Source organism: Tachypleus tridentatus, chromosome 7, assembly GCF_004210375.1.
Source record: "Tachypleus tridentatus isolate NWPU-2018 chromosome 7, ASM421037v1, whole genome shotgun sequence".
NCBI classification, from domain to species: domain Eukaryota; kingdom Metazoa; phylum Arthropoda; class Merostomata; order Xiphosura; family Limulidae; genus Tachypleus; species Tachypleus tridentatus.
In genome coordinates this window covers 108,777,186-108,803,370 of record NC_134831.1, presented here as the reverse complement: position 1 = coordinate 108,803,370, position 26,185 = coordinate 108,777,186, and the positions used below count along the sequence as shown (strand labels likewise).

General features: G+C 35.5%; 3 protein-coding genes across 4 annotated transcripts in view; 2 read left to right on the top strand and 1 right to left on the bottom strand.

Annotated features, from left to right (window-relative positions):
* The window catches only part of LOC143256373 (uncharacterized), a 92,315-nt gene extending 67,455 nt beyond the window's left edge, over positions 1 to 24,860 (bottom strand). For both annotated transcript variants that reach the window (XM_076513545.1, XM_076513546.1), the window contains exon 1: positions 24,326 to 24,860. The gene's annotated coding sequence lies outside the window, so the exon portion shown is untranslated. The remainder of the gene's footprint in view (positions 1 to 24,325) is intronic.
* LOC143257763 (C-reactive protein 1.1-like) lies at positions 5,744 to 6,454 on the top strand. The gene has a single exon (XM_076516796.1). It carries the CDS (start codon positions 5,744 to 5,746, stop codon positions 6,452 to 6,454), a length of 711 nt encoding a protein of 236 aa, XP_076372911.1.
* Positions 13,250 to 14,724, top strand: LOC143257762 (C-reactive protein 1.1-like). Its single transcript, XM_076516795.1, has 2 exons — positions 13,250 to 13,348; positions 14,122 to 14,724. The coding sequence occupies exons 1-2, from the start codon at positions 13,250 to 13,252 to the stop codon at positions 14,722 to 14,724; spliced, it is 702 nt and encodes a 233-aa protein (XP_076372910.1).
* Positions 24,861 to 26,185: the final 1,325 nt, after the last annotated feature.

Below are 26,185 nucleotides of genomic sequence, written 5' to 3'. Positions count from 1 at the left end.
TGACAATAGCTCTTTACTCCTTCTACTTTGTTCCATCTGTCCATGTTTTTGAACCGAAAAAACAACTAATAACTAACAACTTACTGACAATAGCTCTTCAATCCTTCTACTTTGTTCCATCTGTCCATGTTTTTGAACCGAAAAAACAACTAATAACTAACAACTTACTGACAATAGCTTTTCAATCCTTCTACTTTGTTCCATCTGTCAATGTTTTTGAACCGAAAAAACAACTAATAAATAACAACTTACTGACAATAGCTCTTCACTCCTTCTACTTTGTTCCATCTGTCCATGTTTTTGAACCGAAAAAACAACTAATAACTAACAACTTACTGACAATAGCTCTTCAATCCTTCTACTTTGTTCCATCTGTCCATGTTTTTGAACCGAAAAAACAACTAATAACTAACAACTTACTGACAATAGCTCTTCACTCCTTCTACTTTGTTCCATCTGTCCATGTTTTTTGAACCGAAAAAAACAACTAATAACTAACAACTTACTGACAATAGCTCTTCACTCCTTCTACTTTGTTCCATCTGTCCATGTTTTTTGAACCGAAAAAACAACTAATAACTAACAACTTACTGACAATAGCTCTTCACTCCTTCTACTTTTGTTCCATCTGTCCATGTTTTTGAACCGAAAAACAACTAATAACTAACAACTTACTGACAATAGCTCTTCAATCCTTTTACTTTGTTCCATCTGTCCATGTTTTTGAACCGAAAAACAACTAATAACTAACAACTTACTGACAATAGCTCTTCAATCCTTCTACTTTGTTCCATCTGTCCATGTTTTTGAACCGAAAAAACAACTAATAACTAACAACTTACTGACAATAGCTTTTCAATCCTTCTACTTTGTTCCATCTGTCAATGTTTTTGAACCGAAAAAACAACTAATAACTAACAACTTACTGACAATAGCTCTTCACTCCTTCTACTTTGTTCCATCTGTCCATGTTTTTGAACCGAAAAAAAACTAATAACTAACAACTTACTGACAATAGCTCTTCACTCCTTCTACTTTGTTCCATCTGTCCATGTTTTGAACCGAAAAACAACTAATAACTAACAACTTACTGACAATAGCTCTTCAATCCTTCTACTTTGTTCCATCTGTCCATGTTTTTGAACCGAAAAACAACTAATAACTAACAACTTACTGACAATAGCTCTTCACTCCTTCTACTTTGTTCCATCTGTCCATGTTTTGAACCGAAAAAACAACTAATAACTAACAACTTACTGACAATAGCTCTTCACTCCTTCTACTTTGTTCCATCTGTCCATGTTTTTGAACCGAAAAAACAACTAATAACTAACAACTTACTGACAATAGCTCTTCACTCCTTCTACTTTGTTCCATCTGTCCATGTTTTTGAACCGAAAAAACAACTAATAACTAACAACTTACTGACAATAGCTCTTCAATCCTTTTACTTTGTTCCATCTGTCCATGTTTTTGAACCGAAAAAACAACTAATAACTAACAACTTACTGACAATAGCTCTTCACTCCTTCTACTTTGTTCCATCTGTCCATGTTTTTGAACCGAATCTGATACCAAAAACGTTCATGTATCACTATTTCGTTAACTGTATTTTTGCTGCATGAATCATTTTGTTAATTTACAGTAAATATTGCTAAATAAATCTTCCTGAGCAACCTACGAACACTTCTAGATTGGAGAACAGATGAACCTGGATAATTTCCTCTGAAAACTTTATACTAGCTCTTTAATTTTACAAACTCTGTATGAATATAAATTTCTGTTGAACATTCATTAACAAAATGAGGATTAGAGCCAGAAATCGGTATCACTGACAATTTCTTCTTGAGTTATGGATGGATTACTATTATAACAAGCCCAGACATGCTTTGTAAATTCATTGATATTAGTGAAGTGTTAACGTGCAACTGACCAATCAGAATTCTCCTTAACTAGTTTTCGGATACTTAACGAATGACGGAAGAACCCTCCAGCTTTAGCTTGTAGAGATGACTCTCTAAAAACGTAAATAAATCAACTGAAAACATAGCAATGTTTCACCCAGCACCAGGAACCTTGCATTTAGTCTTTCACCTTAGTCAGGTATCTGTAGACCCTCATATGACCGTATCTAGTTCTGAAGTCATCGAGGTCAGGATCTTTGTTAAAATTTGAAATTAAACATAACGTACTATCCAGTTTTACACCCATATGTAAAAAGGTGTAAAATACGTAAGGTTGTTGGTGTGTGGACCTCTCTCTACAGCCAAACCTTTAGACACCATACGTAAAGTTATCGGTGTGTGGACCGCTATTTCAGACCATGCCTTCAAACACCATACGTAAGGTTGTTTGTGTGGACCTCTATCTACAGTCATACCTTCGAACACCATATGTAAGATAGTTGGTGTGTGGACCTCTCTCTACAGCCAAGCCTTTAGACACCATACGTAAGGTTGTTGGTGTGTGGACCTCTATCTACACCCATACATTCAAACACCATATGTGTGTGTGAACCTCAAACTGCACTCACGTTTTATGAGCTGCTAGTAACATGCGCACATTTATTCTACTCTTTATGCCAGTCAGACTTGGGTATTTGTTATTCTTCACTAGTAATCGGGTGTTCATCACATTAACTTCAGTAAATTTTGTATTTGTAATTCTTCACTAGTAATCGGGTGTCATCACATTAACTTGAGTAAATTTTGTTTCTTCGTATTTAATTTCATTCACTTATTCTTCTTAAGTCCTTCTGAATCATTTGTGGAATTCATGTTTTGATTTTATAGTAAAATGTTAACACACTGTTTGTAATACAATATTTGTTCGAACATCAACTATTCCATATTTATTACTGCCTCTGTTCCAGTATCATCAGCTAACATACATACCAAAATAGGAACATATTTATTACTGCCTCTGTTCCAGTATCATCAGCTAACATACATACCAAAATAGGAACATATTTATTACTACCTCTGTTCCAGTATCATCAGCTAACATACATACCAAAATAGGAACGAGACGTTTTTTAAAGAAAATAAATTGATTTGCAATTCGAAACTGGTCGACTGCTAAAGAAACAAGATCATATAATAAATCTTTTGATTTTGTAAGAATAACATGAATATAATGTAAGTAATTATACGATGCTTAACAAATTCAGCTGGCATGTACAAGTCACATAAATAACCGACAAATAAAACAAATATCAACATTGCATCAGCAGAAATGTTTAGTATGTTTCAATGTTGTGTCAGTAGAAATGTTTGGTATGTTTCAATGTTGCACGAATACAGAAGTTGATATCCTTTTAATGTTGCATCTGTAGAAAGGTATGTATCCTCTCAATGTTGTATCACTAGAAAGGTTTCGAATCGTTTTAAAGTTGCATCAGTAGAAAGGTTTGGTGTCCTTTCACTGTTGTATCACAAGAGAGGTTGAGTATCCTTTCAACGTTTCATTACAAAAGGTATGATATCCTTTCATCGTTCCATCAGTGAAAAGGTTTGGTATCCTCTCAACGTTGCATCACTAGAAAGGTTTGGTATCCTCTCAACGTTGCATCACTAGAAAGGTTTGGTATCCTCTCAACGTTGCATCACTAGAAAGATTTGGTATATTTTCAATGTTGCATTACTAGAAAGGTCTGCTATCCATTCAACGTTGCATCACTAGCATCAAAAGCTTGGTATTCTTTCAACGCTGCATCATCCTTTGAACACTGTGTCACAAGAAAGGTTTTAATTCATCCTTTCAATGTTGCATCAGAAGAAAGGTTTGGTATCCTTTGAACACTGTGTCACAAGAAAGGTTTGGTATTCTTTCAACGTTGCATCACTATAACGGTTTGGTAACCTTTCAATGTTGCATCAGTAGAAATGTTTGGTATCCTTTCTGTGTGATAAGATCAACAGGCCTAGGTTTTATAGAACTCAGCTGTTGTAACTTTACAGTTGGCCTCTCGAGTATCACAAACTGACGACCGTAAATTTCCCGTTGAAATAAATAAATAACACTTGATACACTAATACTCCAGGAGAGAAGTGGTGAATATGCTCAGTTTTTCTGTGAACGCGTTATAAAAGAAATAGTTAATTTCGCCATTAGGTTCAAAAACTCTGCGACGGTGGAAACGGCTGACTGAGTGAGTGTCCTTCCTCTGGTAGGAGTTCAATATCATGGGGATATACACTGCTGGCCAGTCATGAAAACACTTTACAAACAGCAGTCCTATCTAGTCATGAAAACACTTTACAAACTTCAACACCATCAAGTCATCAAAACACTTTAGGAACTCCACAACCATCAAGTAATTAAAACACCTTAGGAACTCCACAACCATCAAGTAATTAAAACACTTTAGGAACTCCACAACCATCAAGTAATTAAAACACCTTAGGAACTCCACAACCATCAAGTAATTAAAACACTTTAGGAACTCCACAACCATCAAGTAATCAAAATACTTTAGGAACTGCACCATCCTTAAGTTAAGGAAACATGTCACAACCTTCAATACATTTTTGCAGTTGAATACAAAGCTACACAATGAGCTATCTGTGCTCTGCCCACCATGGGCATCGAAACCCAGTTTCTAGCCTTGTAGGTCAAAGGAAAATTTAGTATCTCCGCCACATTCTGAGAAATAGGTATCTAATCAAAAACGCCTTAGATGTGATCAAAACACAAATATTCAGTGTGTGCAACTGGAGAAATGAACTCAAATTTAAGACCAAACTGGTAAGTATATTTATATATGTATATTTGTCCTTATCAAATCACTTTAACTTACTTATTACTTTGGTGTCAAATTTCATTTCATTCTTTCACACGCTCAATCCGTATTTTGGGTACAACTTTTATTCATATCTAAGGCGTTTTTCATTAGATATTCTGACCTTTTTGTCAGTACATACCAACAAACCACAGCCAGTATGAAAATAACACACTAAGACAGCGGTTTTTAATCCGAATGACAAACAAAACACAAAAAACTGTCCATTGTTACTCTCACGTTAAAGCTGTGGTAAAAATGTTTAGTCTGACAGCTCGCGTGACTTTTGGAGAAGGCGTGAGCGAAAATGTTCATTTTTGTTGAATAAATGTTATACATGTGGTTTATATTTACATCAAATGAGCCCCCTAACTGTACCTTTATAGCTTCTATCAGTATGTCAAATTTAAAAAAAAAAATTCATGCAAGTTACAAATGTATTTTTATAAAATAAAGTTTTAATACTTTAAGAAAATGAAAAAAACTCAATAAAACATGGAGGTGTTATAAGTCAGTTATTTTATATTTATACCATTTTATATGTCAAGCGTTTCTTAATGACTGCTTTCAGATTTGATACATGAAGTAAGGATTCAGTACATTACATCCACTGAAAATGTTAATAGTTTGAATTATCACAGTCCAAGAAAGTGGAACATCACTCCTGTTAATAACACACAGTGTGTTCTGTGAGACATCTTCATGAACATAGTTAAAAGTGTGTTCTGTATTAAACCAAAATATTCCTTTAACGATCACACAACAACAACGCTTTGTTTCCTTTCCTTATAAGGGGACATCTAACACCTAAAACCATATATGGAGAAGCAATGTTAAGTGCCCTTCACAGAAACTGGTGTGTCATCTGTTCACGTGATCAGATATTTGAAAGTTATATTTTCAACTCTGCTGAGGTCAGAGTCACTTTAACCCCAATTGGTTGTACAGTTGAAACAACAAAACATGAAAATCACGCTTCCATCAATCGCCGTCTTCACTGTGGCTGTCCTCGGTCAACCGAGTCTAGTGGTTTCAACACAACGACTTAAAGTTCATTTTCCACCATCAAGTTCAAACAAGTTTCCACATCTTCGACTGGAACAAAGTTTACCGTCTTTAGACCAGATAACAGTGTGTCAGAGAATCAAACCCTGGATATCAAGAACTGGCTATTTCTTTTCTTACGCTCACCCATCCATGGATAACGAATTTATTTTGGGAATCTCTGTTAAGAATGATTTTAAAGCAGCAATTAACCTATTCGTCCATACTGACCACGTCAGTTCGTCATGTTCAGGTGTAAGGTTGGGCCACTGGTATCACGTTTGTGCAGTGTGGTCTGGTGCGGACGGTAGCAATAAGATATTCTTGAACGGTGAACAATGTAGTCAAACGCAACCATTGAAACCAGGCCATCGGATCTTAGGAGGGGGTACAGTTGTCATCGGTCAGGAGCAAGACAAACCCGGAGGAGGATTCGAGAGTTCTGCTGCTTGGGAAGGTGAGCTCACGGACCTGCAGGTCTGGAATGAAGCGTTGACTGAGGAACAAATAAAGAAAATCGCCCCATGTGACGAACCCCACCCTCGGGGAAATCTGCTGTCGTGGATGAAGTTTCCTTTTGTAGCTGAAGACGGAGTTATATTTTCCTCGTCTCAAGCATGTGATCCATGAACTGAGTGAGGTTGTGGTGCAACAAATAAGCTAGTATTGTGTTATTAACGACGTTAAGTTTTACTTATTTCTAGTGTGTTAGCAATAAGAGAGACGGGTTACTAACATATGTTTTAATATTGATAAGTTGCTTTAACAACTGTGTGTATTATTCTTATCCTTAATAAAACAAGTTAGTTAATAAAATGACGTTTTGATGAATTATCTCTTAATGTACTGTTAATTTATGTCATTATGTTAATACTTATTCACTGTTATTAGTCAAACCAGTTAATTACTGTTTACAATTGGTGCACTAGTAAGATTTGCCTACTTAACTACACATTATTAACTTAGTCAAAACACCTGTAGTTGAAAGAAGAAATAATACTTCAAACATACCATTGTTGTAACATAACAGGAGATACTGGTTGTAACAAAACACAGAATCTTAAACACAACATTGTTGTAAGATAACAAGAGAGATTGGTTGAAAGGAGAAACAGCATTTTAACATAGCATTGTTGTAAGATAACAGGAGAGACTGGTTGAAACAAAAAACAGTATTTTAAACACATCATTGTTGTAAGATAACAAGACACATAGGTTGAAACAACAAACAATATTTTAAACATGGTACAGTTGTAAGATAACAAGAGAGACTGGTTGAAAGGAGAAACAGCATTTTTAACATAGCATTGCTGTAAGATAACAGAAGAGATTGGTTGAAACAAGAAACAGTATTTTAAACACAGCATTGTTGTAAGATAACAGGACAGACTGGTTAAATCAAGAATGATAACGTTGGGTTTCTTAAGTCGAACGTTTTTCCACAGTCTTCACAAAACTTTCTGATGCTTTAGATACAAGCCAGGTTTTATAATTATATCATTACAATAACAATTTCTAATTCTCTTACTGACATGATTATGACACTAGTAATAACATTCTTCTTCTGCAAGAACAAAAGTATTAATAATATAAGAATTATTATTACAACTGAATCTTAGAAATATGTGTCTCTTTATATTAAGATGTCATTTATCGATCAATTTCCCTTGACTTTGAAACTTCTAACGTAAAGTATGAAAACTAGTATAACTTGAAAAATAGCCACGTTCTATACTGTTTCATACCTGCCTCAGGAAAGAATCGCAACTACACCATAGTTCCAAGTCGAGATACCCGTAATACCCCAACAAATGGTACGCACGCGCAACTCTCGAAACCGACATGTTATAACACAGCAGCATGTATATTGGATAAGCCTCAAACTTCACACAGGCTGAGAAGGTGGAACTGGAAAACACGGGGTAATGAATTCCAATAATAACATTTCTAACTGTTGAAGAATGGTTCCGTGAATATCAAAATATCCCGTTTCGACACGAGACGTTTTTTAAAGAAAATAAATTGATTTGCAATTCGAAACTGGTCAACTGCTAAAGAAACAAGATCATATAATAAATCTTTTGATTTTGTAAGAATAACATGAATATAATGTAAGTAATTATATGATGCTTAACAAATTCAGCTGGCATGTACAAGTCACATAAATAACCGACAAATAAAACAAATATCAACATTGCATCAGCAGAAATGTTTAGTATGTTTCAATGTTGTGTCAGTAGAAATGTTTGGTATGTTTCAATGTTGTGTCAGTAGAAATGTTTGGTATCCTTTCAATGTTGCACGAATACAGAAGTTGATATCCTTTTAATGTTGCATCTGTAGAAAGATATGGTATCCTTTCAATGTTGTATCACTAGAAAGGTTTCGAATCGTTTTAAAGTTGCATTAGTAGAAAGGTTTGGTGTCCTTTCACTGTTGTATCACAAGAGAGGTTCAGTATCCTTTCAACGTTTCATTACAAAAGATATGATATCCTTTCATCGTTCCATCAGTGAAAAGGTTTGGTATCCTCTCAACGTTGCATCACTAGAAAGGTTTGGTATCCTCTCAACGTTGCATCACTAGAAAGGTTTGGTATCCTCTCAACGTTGCATCACTAGAAAGGTTTGGTATCCTCTCAATGTTGCATCACTAGAAAGGTTTGGTATCCTCTCAACGTTGCATCACTAGAAAGGTTTGGTATCCTCTCAACGTTGCATCACTAGAAAGGTTTGGTATCCTCTCAACGTTGCATCACTAGAAAGGTTTGGTATATTTTCAATGTTGCATTACTAGAAAGGTCTCCTATCCATTCAACGTTGCATCACTAGAAAGGTTTGGTATCCTCTCAACGTTGCATCACTATAAAGTTTGGTATACTCTCAACGTTGCATCACTAGAAAGGTTTGGTATATTTTCAATGTTGCATTACTAGAAAAATCTGCTATCCATTCAACGTTGCATCACTAGAAAGGTTTGGTATCCTCTCAACGTTGCATCACTATAAAGTTTGGTATTCTTTCAACGGTGCATCACTAAAAACTTTAATATCCTTTCAATGTTGCATCACTAGAAAGGTTTGGTATCCTTTCAATGTTGCATCAGTAGAAAGGTTTGGTATCCTTTGAATGTTGCATCAGTAGACAAGTTTGGTATCCTTTGATCGCTATATCTTAAGAAAGGTTTGGTATTCTTTCAACGTTGCATCACTATAATGGTTTGGTAACCTTTCAATGTTGCATCAGTAAAAATGTTTGGTATCCTTTCTGTGTGATAAGATCAACAGGCCTAGGTTTTATAGAACTCAGCTGTTGTAACTTTACAGTTGGCCTCTCGAGTATCACAAACTGACGACCGTAAATTTCCCGTTGAAATAAATAAATAACACTTGATACACTAATACCCCAGGAGAGAAGTGGTGAATATGCTCAGTTTTTCTGTGAACGCGTTATAAAAGAAATAGTTAATTTCGCCATTAGGTTCAAAAACTCTGCGACGGTGGAAACGGCTGACTGAGTGAGTGCCCTTCCTCTGGTAGGAGTTCAATATCATGGGGATATACACTGCTGGCCAGTCATGAAAACACTTTACAAACAGCAGTCCTATCTAGTCATGAAAACACTTTACAAACAGCAGTCCTATCTAGTCATGAAAACACTTTACAAACAGCAGTCCTATCTAGTCATGAAAACACTTTACAAACAGCAGTCCTATCTAGTCATGAAAACACTTTACAAACAGCAGTCCTATCTAGTCATGAAAACACTTTACAAACAGCAGTCCTATCTAGTCATGAAAACACTTTACAAACAGCAGTCCTATCTAGTCATGAAAACACTTTACAAACTTCAACACCATCAAGTCATCAAAACACTTTAGGAACTCCACAACCATCAAGTAATTAAAACACCTTAGGATCTCCACAACCATCAAATCATTAAAACACCTTAGGAACTCCACAACCATCAAGTCATTAAAACACCTTAGTCATGAACTCCACAGTCCTATCAGTCAGTCACTTTCAAACAGTCCTTAGTCATGAAAAACTCCACAACAGCATCCTATCTAGTCATGAAAACACTTTACAAACAGCAGTCCTATCTAGTCATGAAAACACTTTACAAACAGCAGTCTAGTCATACTTTACAAACAGCAGTCCTATCTAGTCATGAAAATACTTTACAAAAGCACTATCTACAAACAGCAGTCCTATCTAGTCATGAAAACACTTTACAAACAGCAGTCCTATCTAGTCATGAAAAGACTTTACAAACAGCAGTCCTATCTAGTCATGAAAATACTTTACAAACAGCAGTCCTATCTAGTCATGAAAACACTTTACAAACAGCAGTCCTATCTAGTCATGAAAACACTTTACAAACAGCAGTCGTATCTAGTCATGAAAACACTTTAGAAACAGCAGTCCTATCTAGTCATGAAAACACTTTAGCAGTCCTAAGTCACAGCAGTCCTATCTAGTCATGAAAATACTTTACAAACAGCAGTCCTATCTAGTCATGAAAACACTAGTTTACTTTACAAACAGCAGTCCATACTTTAGTCCTATCTAGTCATGAAAACACTTTAGAAACAGCAGTCCTATCTAGTCATGAAAATACTTTACAAACAGCAGTCCTATCTAGTCATGAAAACACTTTACAAACAGCAGTCCTATCTAGTCATGAAAACACTTTACAAACAGCAGTCCTATCTAGTCATGAAAATACTTTACAAACAGCAGTCCTATCTAGTCATGAAAACACTTTACAAAAGCAGTCCTATCTAGTCATGAAAACACTTTACAAACAGCAGTCGTATCTAGTCATGAAAACACTTTACAAAAAGTCCTATCTAGTCATGAAAACACTTTACAAACAGCAGTCCTATCTAGTCATGAAAACACTTTACAAACAGCAGTCCTATCTAGTCATGAAAACACTTTACAAACAGCAGTCGTATCTAGTCATGAAAATACTTTACAAACAGCAGTCCTATCTAGTCATGAAAACACTTTGCAAAAAGCAGTCCTATCTAGTCATGAAAACACTTTACAAACAGCAGTCGTATCTAGTCATGAAAACACTTTACAAACAGCAGTCCTATCTAGTCATGAAAACACTTTACAAACAGCAGTCCTATCTAGTCATGAAAATACTTTACAAACAGCAGTCCTATCTAGTCATGAAAACACTTTACAAACAGCAGTCCTATCTAGTCATGAAAACACTTTACAAACAGCAGTCCTATCTAGTCATGAAAACACTTTACAAACAGCAGTCCTATCTAGTCATGAAAATACTTTACAAACAGCAGTCCTATCTAGTCATGAAAACACTTTACAAACAGCAGTCCTATCTAGTCATGAAAATATCTAGTCTTTACAAACAGCAGTCCTATCTAGTCATGAAAACACTTTACAAACAGCAGTCCTATCTAGTCATGAAAACACTTTACTTTACAAACAGCAGTCCTATCTAGTCATGAAAACACTTTACAAAAAGTCCTATCAGCAGTCGTATCTAGTCATGAAAATACTTTACAAACAGCAGTCCTATCTAGTCATGAAAACACTTTACAAAAAGCAGTCCTATCTAGTCATGAAAACACTTTAGAAACAGCAGTCGTATCTAGTCATGAAAATACTTCACAAACAGCAGTCCTATCTAGTCATGAAAACACTTTACAAAAAGCAGTCCTATCTAGTCATGAAAACACTTTAGAAACAGCAGTCGTACCTAGTCATGAAAATACTTTACAAAGAGCAGTCCTATCTAGTCATGAAAATACTTTACAAACAGCAGTCCTATCTAGTCATGAAAACACTTTACAAACAGCAGTCCTATCTAGTCATGAAAACACTTTACAAACAGCAGTCCTATCTAGTCATGAAAACACTTTACAAACAGCAGTCCTATCTAGTCATGAAAACACTTTACAAACAGCAGTCCTATCTAGTCATGAAAACACTTTACAAACAGCAGTCCTATCTAGTCATGAAAACACTTTACAAACAGCAGTCCTATCTAGTCATGAAAACACTTTACAAACAGCAGTCCTATCTAGTCATGAAAACACTTTACAAACAGCAGTCCTATCTAGTCATGAAAACACTTTACAAACAGCAGTCCTATCTAGTCATGAAAACACTTTACAAACAGCAGTCCTATCTAGTCATGAAAACACTTTACAAACAGCAGTCCTATCTAGTCATGAAAACACTTTACAAACAGCAGTCCTATCTAGTCATGAAAACACTTTACAAACAGCAGTCCTATCTAGTCATGAAAACACTTTACAAACAGCAGTCCTATCTAGTCATGAAAACACTTTACAAACAGCAGTCCTATCTAGTCATGAAAACACTTTACAAACAGCAGTCCTATCTAGTCATGAAAACACTTTACAAACAGCAGTCCTATCTAGTCATGAAAACACTTTACAAACAGCAGTCCTATCTAGTCATGAAAACACTTTACAAACAGCAGTCCTATCTAGTCATGAAAACACTTTACAAACAGAAAACACTTTACAAACAGTCCTATCTAGTCATGAAAACACTTTACAAACAGCAGTCCTATCTAGTCATGAAAACACTTTACAAACAGCAGTCCTATCTAGTCATGAAAACACTTTAGAAACAGCAGTCCTATCTAGTCATGAAAATACTTTACAAACAGCAGTCCTATCTAGTCATGAAAACACTTTACAAACAGCAGTCCTATCTAGTCATGAAAACACTTTACAAACAGCAGTCGTATCTAGTCATGAAAACACTTTAGAAACAGCAGTCCTATCTAGTCATGAAAATACTTTACAAACAGCAGTCCTATCTAGTCATGAAAACACTTTACAAAAAGCAGTCCTATCAAGTCATCAAAACACTTTAGGAACTCCACAACCATCAAGTAATCAAAACACTTTAGGAAGTGCACCATCCTTGAGTTAAGGAAACATGTCACAACCTTCAATACATTTTTGCAGTTGAATTCAAAGCTACACAATGAGCTATCTGTGCTCTGCCCACCATGGGCATCGAAACCCAGTTTCTAGCTTTGTAGGTCAAAGGAAAATTTAGTATCTCCGCCACATTCTGAGAAATAGATATCTAATCAAAAACGCCTTAGATGTGATCAAAACACAAATATTCAGTGTGTGCAATTGGAGAAATGAAATCAAATTTAAGACCAAACTGGTAAGTATATTTATATATGTATATTTGTCCTTATCAAATCACTTTAACTTACTTATTACTTTGGTGTCAAATTTCATTTCATTCTTTCACACGCTCAATCCGTATTTTTGGGTACAACTTTTATTCATATCTAAGGCGTTTTTCATTAGATATTCTGACCTTTTTGTCAGTACATACCAACAAACCACAGCCAGTATGAAAATAACACACTAAGACAGCGGTTTTTAATCCGAATGACAAAAAAAAAACCAAAAACTGTCCATTGTTACTCTCACGTTAAAGCTGTGGTAAAAATGTTTAGTCTGACAGCTCGCGTGACTTTTGGAGAAGGCGTGAGCGAAAACGTTCATTTGTGTTGAATAAATGTTATTCATGTGGTTTATATTTACATCAAATGAGCCCCCTAACTGTACCTTTATAGCTTCTATCAGTATGTCAAATTTAAAAAAAAAATTCATGCAAGTTACAAATGTATTTTTTATAAAATAAAGTTTTAATACTTTAAGAAAATGAAAGAAACTCAATAAAACATGGAGGTGTTATAAGTCAGTTATTTTATATTTATACCATTTTATATGTCAAGCGTTTCTTAATGACTGCTTTCAGATTTGATACATGAAGTAAGGATTCAGTACATTACATCCACTGAAAATGTTAATAGTTTGAATTATCACAGTCCAAGAAAGTGGAACATCACTCCTGTTAATAACACACAGTGTGTTCTGTGAGACATGTTCATTAACATAGTTAAAAGTGTGTTCTGTATTAAACCAAAATATTCCTTTAACGATCACACAACAACAACGCTTTGTTTCCTTTCCTTATAAGGGGACATCTAACACCTAAAACCATATATGGAGAAGCAATGTTAAGTGCCCTTCACAGAAACTGGTGTGTCATCTGTTCACGTGATCAGATATTTGAAAGTTATATTTTCAACTCTGCTGAGGTCAGAGTCACTTTAACCCCAATTGGTTGTACAGTTGAAACAACAAAACATGAAAATCACGCTTCCATCAATCGCCGTCTTCACTGTGGCTGTCCTCGGTCAACCGAGTCTAGTGGTTTCAACACAACGACTTAAAGTTCATTTTCCACCATCAAGTTCAAACAAGTTTCCACATCTTCGACTGGAACAAAGTTTACCGTCTTTAGACCAGATAACAGTGTGTCAGAGAATCAAACCCTGGATATCAAGAACTGGCTATTTCTTTTTTACGCTCACCCATCCGTGGATAACGAATTTATTTTGGGAATCTCTGTTAAGAATGATTTTAAAGCAGCAATTAACCTATTCGTCCATACTGACCACGTCAGTTCGTCATGTTCAGGTGTAAGGTTGGGCCACTGGTATCACGTTTGTGCAGTGTGGTCTGGTGCGGACGGTAGCAATAAGATATTCTTGAACGGTGAACAATGTAGTCAAACGCAACCATTGAAACCAGGCCATCGGATCTTAGGAGGGGGTACAGTTGTCATCGGTCAGGAGCAAGACAAACCCGGAGGAGGATTCGAGAGTTCTGCTGCTTGGGAAGGTGAGCTCACGGACCTGCAGGTCTGGAATGAAGCGTTGACTGAGGAACAAATAAAGAAAATCGCCCCATGTGACGAACCCCACCCTCGGGGAAATCTGCTGTCGTGGATGAAGTTTCCTTTTGTAGCTGAAGACGGAGTTATATTTTCCTCGTCTCAAGCATGTGATCCATGAACTGAGTGAGGTTGTGGTGCAACAAATAAGCTAGTATTGTGTTATTAACGACGTTAAGTTTTACTTATTTCTAGTGTGTTAGCAATAAGAGAGACGGGTTACTAACATATGTTTTAATATTGATAAGTTGCTTTAACAACTGTGTGTATTATTCTTATCCTTAATAAAACAAGTTAGTTAATAAAATGACGTTTTGATGAATTATCTCTTAATGTACTGTTAATTTATGTCATTATGTTAATACTTATTCACTGTTATTAGTCAAACCAGTTAATTATAGTTTACAATTGGTGCACTAGTAAGATTTGCCTACTTAACTACACATTATTAACTTAGTCAAAACACCTGTAGTTGAAAGAAGAAAGAATACTTCAAACATACCATTGTTGTAACATAACAGGAGATACTGGTTGTAACAAAACACAGAATCTTAAAAACAACATTGTTGTAAGATAACAAGACACATAGGTTGAAACAACAAACAATATTTTAAACATGGTACTGTTTTAAGGTAACAAGAGAGACTGGTTGAAACAAGAAACAGTATTTTAAACACAGCATTGTTGTAAAATAACAGGACAGACTGGTTAAATCAAGACCTGATAACGTTGGGTTTCTTAAGTCGAACGTTTTTCTAGTGTTTTTCTAGATCATGAAGGACTTTCTCCACCTTATCGTGTAGAAAATGTCTCCGGTGTAATATCCTTATCGTGCCAGTAACGTTGGAAGCCATCTGGACCATCCAGGTTAAATTTCTTCTCATCAGAGAACAAAACCTTCTTCCACTTTTCTACGTTCCATGTTTGGTGCTTCTCTGCAAAGTTTAACCTAGCTGTTTCGTGGTGTGGAAAGAGGCATGGTCTTTGAAGACGATAACAGTTTTTAAAGCCTTTCTCTCGTAGATGCCGTCGTTCTTGAGCTGCATTCTGCGACCGTAAGGGCCTTAATCTGGTTCGGCTGGTGTCTTGCCGGACAACAAGTCGAATCCTCCTACTCAATGCCGGCGAAACTTTCTTGGATCGATCACTTGAAATTCTCGTTTCGTATCCCTCAGGGTCATTCAAGAACTTTGCAATAGCAGTTTTACTACGCCCAATCTCACCAGCGATGGCACGTTGAGAGGGACTATACTTTTGCAGCTCGACAATTCTGCCACGTTCAAACTCTGTCAACTTTTTAGCCTTTGCCATGTTTTTACCCAATGTAACACAGGAGATATCAGTGGGAGATGTTGACAATGCTAATGCTTGAACACAAATGACTAAATTTCGTTACGTGTTTACCGATAAACGCTTCGTGTCAGTATTTTCCCTATTAAATGCAAGAAAAGTTTTATATTTTTATTTTCCCTTTTCTTATTTTCATCTTTCGAAGCTCTTCTCAAATAAATGGTTGAGTTTAACAATGCAAAATGCATATTTTTTCTTTATGTTCATTGGCCTTAAGTTTTGGCCAGCAACGTATATCTGAAATTAGGAACTACACTACAGCCATGTCATGAAAACACCTTATAAACTGCACTACCAAAAAGTCATAAAACACCTAGGGAACTCTACTGCCATCAAATCACGAAAACACTTTAAAAAGAGCACCACCATCAAGTAATGAAATGCCTTAGGATCTTCACCACCATCAAGTGATGAAAACACCTTAAGAACTGCACTACAATCAAGCCGTTAAAAAACCTTAGGAACTGCACTACCATGAAGTCATGAAATACATAAGAAACTGTACTAGCATCAAGTCATTAAAACGTCTTAGGAACTGTACCATCCTTAAATTAAGGAAACATCTTACAATCCTGAGCACATTTTTGCAGTTGAATACAAAGCTACATACAAACCTTTTATTGTAAGATGTTTTTACATATATATCCTGGCATTTTTGGCAGTACATACCAACAAACCACAGCCAGTATGAAAACGACACTCTAAGTCAGCGGTCTTTAATCCGAATGACAAAAAACAAACAAACTGAACACTGACCACTGTTACTCTCACGTAAAGCTGTGGTAAAAATGTTAGACTGAAAGTTCATTTTCCACCATCAAGTTCAGATAAGTTTCCACATCATCGGCTGGAACGCATTTTATCGTCTTTATACCAGATAACAATGTGCCAGAGAATCAAACCCTGGATATCAAGAAATGGCTATTTCTTTTGTTACGCTCACCAAATCATAGATAACGAATTCATTCTGGGAATCTCTGTTAAGGATGATTTTAAAGCAGTAATTAACTTGATCGTCCATGGTGACCACGTCAAATGTAAGGTTGTGCCAGTGTGGCCTGGTGCGAACAGTTGCAATTAGGTATTCTTGAACGGTGAACAATGTGGTCAAGTGCAACCGCTGAAACCAGCCATCGGATCTTAGCTACAAGTTAAGAAACAACACGTGATGTAATCTGTATCTAGCAGTAATTACAGCGACAAAAAATGGTATAGCTACAAGTTAAGAAACAACACGTGATGTCATCTGTATCTAGCAGTGACTACAGCGACAAGAAATGGTATAGCTACAAGTGAGTTAAGAAACAACACGCGATGTAATCTGTATCTAGCAGTAACTAGAGCTACAAGAAATGGTATAGCTAGAAGTGAGTTAAGAAACAACACGCGATGTAATCTGTATCTAGCAGTAACTACAGCGACAAGAAATGGTATAGCTACAAGTTAAGAAACAACACGTGATGTAATCTGTATCTAGCAGTGACTACAGCGACAAGAAATGGTATAGCTACAAGTAAGTTAAGAAACAGAACGTGATGTAATCTGTATCTAGCAGTAACTACAGCGACAAGAAATGGTATAGCTACAAGTTAAGAAACAACACGTGATGTAATCTGTATCTAGCAGTAACTACAGCTACAAGAAATGGTATAGCTACAAGTAAGTTAAAAAACAACACGTGATGTAATCTGTATCTAGCAGTAACTACAGCGACAAGAAATGGTATACCTACAAGTGAGTTAAGAAACAACACGTGATGTAATCTGTATCTAGCAGTAACTACAGCGACAAGAAATGGTATAGCTACAAGTAAGATAAGAAACAGCATGTGATGTAATCTGTATCTAGCAGTAACTACAGCGACAAGAAATGGTATAGCTACAAGTAAGATAAGAAACAGCACGTGATGTAATCTGTATCTAGCAGTAACTACAGCGACAAGAAATGGTATAGCTACAAGTTAAGAAACAACACGTGATGTAATCTGTATCTAGCAGTAACTACAGCGACAAGAAATGGTATAGCTACAAGTTAAGAAACAACACGTGATGTAATCTGTATCTAGCAGTAACTACAGCGACAAGAAATGGTATAGCTACAAGTAAGTTAAGAAACAACACGTGATGTAATCTGTATCTAGCAGTGACTACAGCGACAAAAAATGGTATAGCTACAAGTAAGTTAAGAAACAACACGTGGTGTAATCTGTATCTAGCAGTAACTACAGCGACAAAAAATGGTATAGCTACAAGTAAGTTAAGAAGCAACACGTGATGTAATCTGTATCTAGCAGTGACTACAGCGACAAGAAATGGTATAGCTACAAGTGAGTTAAGAAACAACACGCGATGTAATCTGTATCTAGCAGTAACTACAGCTACAAGAAATGGTATAGCTAGAAGTGAGTTAAGAAACAACACGCGATGTAATCTGTATCTAGCAGTAACTACAGCGACAAGAAATGGTATAGCTACAAGTTAAGAAACAACACGTGATGTAATCTGTATCTAGCAGTGACTACAGCGACAAGAAATGGTATAGCTACAAGTAAGTTAAGAAACAGAACGTGATGTAATCTGTATCTAGCAGTAACTACAGCGACAAGAAATGGTATAGCTACAAGTTAAGAAACAACACGTGATGTAATCTGTATCTAGCAGTAACTGCAGCTACAAGAAATGGTATAGCTACAAGTAAGTTAAAAAACAACACGTGATGTAATCTGTATCTAGCAGTAACTACAGCGACAAGAAATGGTATACCTACAAGTGAGTTAAGAAACAACACGTGATGTAATCTGTATCTAGCAGTAACTACAGCGACAAGAAATGGTATAGCTACAAGTAAGATAAGAAACAGCACGTGATGTAATCTGTATCTAGCAGTAACTACAGCGACAAGAAATGGTATAGCTACAAGTAAGATAAGAAACAGCACGTGATGTAATCTGTATCTAGCAGTAACTACAGCTACAAGAAATGGTATAGCTACAAGTAAGATAAGAAACAGCACGTGATGTAATCTGTATCTAGCAGTAACTACAGCGACAAGAAATGGTATAGCTACAAGTTAAGAAACAACACGTGATGTAATCTGTATCTAGCAGTAACTACAGCGACAAGAAATGGTATAGCTACAAGTAAGTTAAGAAACAACACGTGATGTAATCTGTATCTAGCAGTGACTACAGCGACAAAAAATGGTATAGCTACAAGTAAGTTAAGAAACAACACGTGGTGTAATCTGTATCTAGCAGTAACTACAGCGACAAAAAATGGTATAGCTACAAGTAAGTTAAGAAACAACACGTGATGTAATCTGTATCTAGCAGTAACTACAGCGACAAGAAATGGTATAGCTACAAGTAAGTTAAGAAACAACACGTGATGTAATCTGTATCTAGCAGTAACTACAGCGACAAGAATGGTATAGCTACAAGTAAGTTAAGAAACAAGACGATATGTAATCTGTATCTAGCAGTAACTACAGCGACAAGAAATGGTATAACTACAAGTTAAGAAACAACACGTGATGTAATCTGTATCTAGCAGTAACTAGAGCGACAAGAAATGGTATAGCTACAAGTAAGATAAGAAACAGCACGTGATGTAATCTGTATCTAGCAGTAACTACAGCGACAAGAAATGGTATAGCTACAAGTAAGTTAAGAAACAGCACATGATGTAATCTGTATCTAGCAGTAACTACAGCAATAACAAATGGTATAGCTACAAGTAAGTTAAGAAACAACACGTGATGTAATCTGTATCTAGCAGTAACTACAGCGACAAGAAATGGTATAGCTACAAGTAAGTTAAGAAACAACACGTGATGTAATCTGTATCTAGCAGTGACTACAGCGACAAAAAATGGTATAGCTACAAGTAAGTTAAGAAACAACACGATATGTAATCTGTATCTAGCAGTAATTACAGCGACAAAAAATGGTATAGCTACAAGTAAGTTAAGAAACAGCACGTGATGTAATCTGTATCTAGCAGTAACTACAGCGACAAGAAATGGTATAGCTACAAGTAATTTAAGAAACAGCACCCTTAATTTCAATGTCCGTTCAGACCCGACGTTCATTTGAAGTATAATTAGTCCACAACTTGGTCATTCCATGTCACTTTTTCTCATAGTCAACACTAAAATTCGTGTTATGTAAACACAGCAACAGATGTTCATAGTTTCTGGTGAACTTTCTGTTAGTATTTAGAACAACACAGGAGAAGACTGGTTTAGCTAAATAGTATGACCAGTGTTTGAAGGTCTTCATTTACAGATAATTCGATTCCAAACACATTAAATGTACAGTCATACAGCACCAATCACCAGTGTTACGTGTCCAATATTAATGCAATTAAAAGTTTATAGTAGAATTGGAAAAAATTCAATGGTAGAAGATAAAGGAAGTAAAACAGATGCAAGTATCAGATATTGATTATTGAAAGTAGGAGGAACCACCATTAAGGGTATGTAATTGTACGTGTACATAGGGTGTAAAACATTGTAATGTACAGTATGTGTACATAGGGTGTAAAACATTGTAATGTACAGTACGTGTACATAGGGTGTAAAACATTGTAATGTACAATATGTGTACATAATGCTGTAACTAAACATTGTAAGTACAGTATGTGCACATAATGCTGTAACTAAACATTGTAATGTACAGTATGTGTACATAATGCTGTAACTAAACATTGTAATGTACAGTATGTGTACATAGGGTGTAAAACATTGTAATGTACAATATGTGTACATAATGCTGTAACTAAACATTGTAATGTACAGTATGTGCACATAATGCTGTAACTAAACATTGTAATGTACAGTATGTGTACATAAGGCTGTAACTAAACATTGTAACGTACAGTATGTGTACATAATGCTGTAACTGAACATTGTAATGTACAGTATGTGTACATAGGGTGTAAAACATTGTAACGTACAATATGTGTACATAATGCTGTAACTAAACATTGTAAGTACAGTATGTGTACATGATGCTGTAACTAAACATTGTAATGTACAGTATGTGTACATTGGTGTAAAACATTGTAATGTACAGTATGTGTACATAGGGTGTAAAACATTGTAATGTACAGTATGTGTACATAATGCTGTAACTAAACATTGTAATGTACAGTATGTGTACATAATGCTGTAACTAAACATTGTAATGTACAGTATGTGTACATAGGGTGTAAAATATTGTAATGTACAGTATGTGTACATAGGGTGTAAAACATTGTAATGTACAGTATGTGTACATAGGGTGTAAAATATTGTAATGTACAGTATGTGTACATAGGGTGTAAAACATTGTAATGTACAGTATGTGTACATAATGCTGTAACTAAACATTGTAATGTACAGTATGTGTACATAATGCTGTAACTAAACATTGTAATGTACAGTATGTGTATATAATGCTGTAACTAAACATTGTAATGTACAGTATGTGTACATAGGGTGTAAAACATTGTAAGTACAGTATGTGTACATAATGCTGTAACTAAACATTGTAATGTACAGTATGTGTACATAATGCTGTAACTAAACATTGTAATGTACAGTATGTGTATATAATGCTGTAACTAAACATTGTAATGTACAGTATGTGTACATAGGGTGTAAAATATTGTAAGGTACAGTATGTGTACATAGGGTGTAAAACATTGTAATGTACAGTATGTGTACATAATGCTGTAACTAAACATTGTAATGTACAGTATGTGTACATAATGCTGTAACTAAACATTGTAATGTACAGTATGTGTACATAATGCTGTAACTAAACATTGTAATGTACAGTATGTGTACATAGGGTGTAAAACATTGTAAGTACAGTATGTGTACATAATGCTGTAACTAAACATTGTAATGTACAGTATGTGTACATAATGCTGTAACTAAACATTGTAATGTACAGTATGTGTACATAATGCTGTAACTAAACATTGTAATGTACAGTATGTGTACATAGGCGTAAAACATCAGGTACAGCATGTGCACATAATGCTGTAACTAAACATTGTAATGTACAGTATGTGTACATAATGCTGTAACTAAACATTGTAATGTACAGTATGTGTACATAATGCTGTAACTAAACATTGTAATGTACAGTATGTGTACATAATGCTGTAACTAAACATTGTAATGTACAGTATGTGTACATAATGCCGTAACTAAACATTGTAATGCGCAGTATGTGTACATAATGCTGTAACTAAACATTGTAATGTGCGGTATGTGCACATAATGCTGTAACTAAACATTGTAATGTACGGTATGTGTACATAATGGTTGTAACTAAACATTGTAATGTACAGTATGTGTACATAATGCTGTAACTAAACATTGTAATGTACAGTATGTGTACATAATGGTGTAACTAAACATTGTAATGTACAGTATGTGTACATAATGCTGTAACTAAACATTGTAAGTACAGTATGTGTACATAATGCTGTAACTAAACATTGTAATGTACAGTATGTGTACATAATGGTGTAACTAAACATTGTAATGTACAGTATGTGTACATAATGCTGTAACTAAACATTGTAATGTACAGTATGTGTACATAATGGTGTAACTAAACATTGTAATGTACAGTATGTGTACATAATGCTGTAACTAAACATTGTAATGTGCAGTATGTGTACATAGGGTGTAAAACATTGTAATGTACAGTATGTGTACATAATGCTGTAACTAAACATTGTAATGTACAGTATGTGTACATAATGCTGTAACTAAACATTGTAAGTACAGTATGTGTATATTTTTGAAGATGGGCATACGCATAGTGCTTAATGGAATTGGAAAACTATGACCATTGGATCAATTCTATACCCCAAGACTATCACAAAAGAAATTTGCAAAACTTGCACTTCAGGTGCAGTAATCGAAGTTCAACATCTTCTAACACGTGAGAATCTAAAGCTAGTGGTAGAAGCTACCGAGGTAACGTTATGAAGAATGACATGTCTGTAGACAAGTTTCGTAATGACACAAGTTGTGTGTAGACAAGTTTCGTAATGATTTGTTTGTTGGTTTTGAATTTCGCACAAAGCTACTCGAGGGCTATCTGTGCTAGCCGTTTCTAATTTACCAGTGTAAGACTAGAGGGAAGACAGCTAGTCATCACCACCCACTGCCAACTCTTGGGCTACTCTTTTACCAACGAATAGTGGGATTGACCGTCACATTATAACGTCTCCACGGCTGAAAGGGCGAGCATGTTTGGCGCGACGGGGATGCGAACCCGCGACCCTCAGATTACGAGTTGCACGCCTTAACATGCTTGGCCATGCATGCCGTTTCGTAATGATAGGTTGCCTCTAGACAAGTTTCGTAATGATAGGTTGTGTTTAAACAAGTTTCAAAATGACACTGGTTGTGTGTAGACAAGTTTCGTCATTTTGTGTCACTGTGTCAAGTTATGCTGATTTGGTACGTTTTACGAAATTAGATATAAAATTAGATGGGGATCTGATCTCAATCAATGCTCCTCCTACAAGAAATGTGGAAACGTATAAGGAATAAATAAGAAATGATACATACATGGCCCGGGCACACACAATAAAATATGTTTATCTATCGATATTATTAAGTATGGAGCACAGATAGCCCTCGAGTAGCTTTGTGCGAAATTCCAAAATAAACAAAATAATAATATTAAGTATGGTAAAGTTGTTTAACCCTAACTACACTAAAGCAAAAAAAACGGACACAAGTTACAGTGTTAATTCATATCTTTACCGAATATAAGTCGTACTTAATAAAGGCTTAACTAATATTAGGCTTACGACAAGCGTACTTAAATGATTTGGTGTTTGCGATTAGAATTATTTCGTATTATTCTATAAATCCTGTATTTAAAGAAATAATTTTGCAACAAAGACACTAATTTGACCGCACGTTTTGTGTCTCTACTAAGTACTTATGATATAATGTGTTACGTGTTTAAGACTTTTCAGTTCGTTATTGTCCAGCTTATTACAACACAAGAAATGTTTTCTGAGCAGTAATTTTAGTTCTTGTCCATACCGACACTGAAACGTTTACCTTGAGCTAACCCTATTATTAAAGTAAATAAAATAACAAAAACGTTTGAAATAAAAGTAACTTTAAGGTAATAAAGTAAACTTTTATACTAACATAAATCATAGTTGAACTAGACATAAAATTTATTCGCTTACAGATTAAACTTTACTTCATTCATAATTACTCTAAGTGATATATTTTTTTGTTTTAATACTTAAAGCATGGCAATTAGTTTAACCGCCTTTCAAAATTATAACTTGCTATTTTAATACCAACACATTAAACTGTCATTACCCCACACTCTTCCATACCTAGGACTAAGTGAATCGACAGTTTCATCCAATTTACAGTCGCGAGAAGCTCGTAGATTAGAAGCAGGATGACGTCACGTGCCTGGCTGGTGCATGGAGCCCGCACTATCACTTTCAAACTTAATAAAAACGCATCATTTATTGTTGATAATCTGCGAGCTATAGTACTCATTGATTCTAGTCTGAGCTGGGTTAAATCTTATGATACAGGTCTGCCGCAATGTGACCATAAGAATTGTGAATGTTCATATCCTATGGTTTTTTTTTATCTTTGGAGGTTTAAGTTTCCAAGGGCAGAAATCATCAGAGCAGTAATTGGAAAACTGTCGACTTCACAGAGGCAGCTCCCTCTAGGGCATCATTAGTACACTACAGGGAGAAGGGGTACCATTACAACTAGTTATTTGTGATCGACCAGTAAAGTGGCACGTGATAAACAACAATAAATAATCTATGCTGTAAACGTTTCAGAAAAACAGTTGGAAGTTCTATTTCTTTTTTAGCTAATTATCTTAGAGAATAAGCCATTTTGGTGAATCCTTCCCTTCACTTCTTCCAAACCTAATGTCAAAATTTATTACTATTATTAACAAATATGTCAAAACACGCCTTCTTCTAAGGCGGTAGTGTTCCCACACTGGCACACCGGTTTCATGAGTGTGTGCGTGTGTTTTCTTATAGCAAAGCCACATCGGGCTATCTGCTGAGGCCACCGAGGGGAATCGAATCCCTGATTTTAGCGTTATAAATCCGTAGACACAGCGGTAGGCACAGTTTTATGATGGACACAACATCGATAGTCCATTGTGTAGTTTTGTGTTTAACGTCAACTAAACATATCTACGTTGGTAGCGTTGAGGACTCATAAACTCTAATATTCAAGGTTCAATCCCAGGGCTAAGGACAGATCAGATAGTATATTCTGCAGCTTTTTGCTTAAAATAAAACACATAAACATGACACAAAAAACACCTTTGTCAAGTTAACATTACTAATAAATTACAATTGTCATAAAATATGACATTTGCAATACCTTCAAGTTAAAATATTTGTGTTTACACAAAGTAATATTGATTGAAATAAAGTCCAAAACCAAAACTTATTCCTTTCTCTTGTCTACTTCAGTCACAACATTTGCCTTATCTTCTAATCATGAAACCCGCTATTAAACAATAATATTATAAAACTCGATTTTCTTCACCTAGAGTAGACATTATATTAGAGGTCGGCAACCTGCTGCTCTCGGTCTATCTTCTCTCTCCAAGAAGGGCAATCTAACTTAGCATTGTAAATCCATTGTTCCACCAGTTTTATAGATTTGGCTGTTGAGGTATATTGCGGCTCTCGAAATGTTTCGGACAAAAACTGAAAACGGCTCTTCTCATTTGAAGGGATGCAGACACTTGCACAATACAAATACTCCTGCCATCTAGTGCTGAAATGACGAAACAGTTTCTTCAAGACTACGAAAAGCACATTTGTTTTACGTGATACACATATTCTTGTCATATCATGAAAACGACAGCAGCTCGTCAATTTATTATGAAGCACGACACTTTCATCGTACCTACTAACTCCAAAACAACAATAAATTAGGACAACTTGATCTAACTGTTAACTTGAGAATAATAATAAATCAGAACACCTTGATCGTAACTGTAAAATTGAGAACAGTAATAATTCAGGACATACTTGATCGTAACTCTTAACTTCAGAAAACCAGTAGCTCACGCACCGTAACTGTAACTGTTAACTTGAGAACAACAATAAATTAGTATAACTTAATCATCACTGTTAATTTCAGAACAATAATAACTCATGACAACTTGATCTAACTGTTAACTTGAGAACAACAATAAA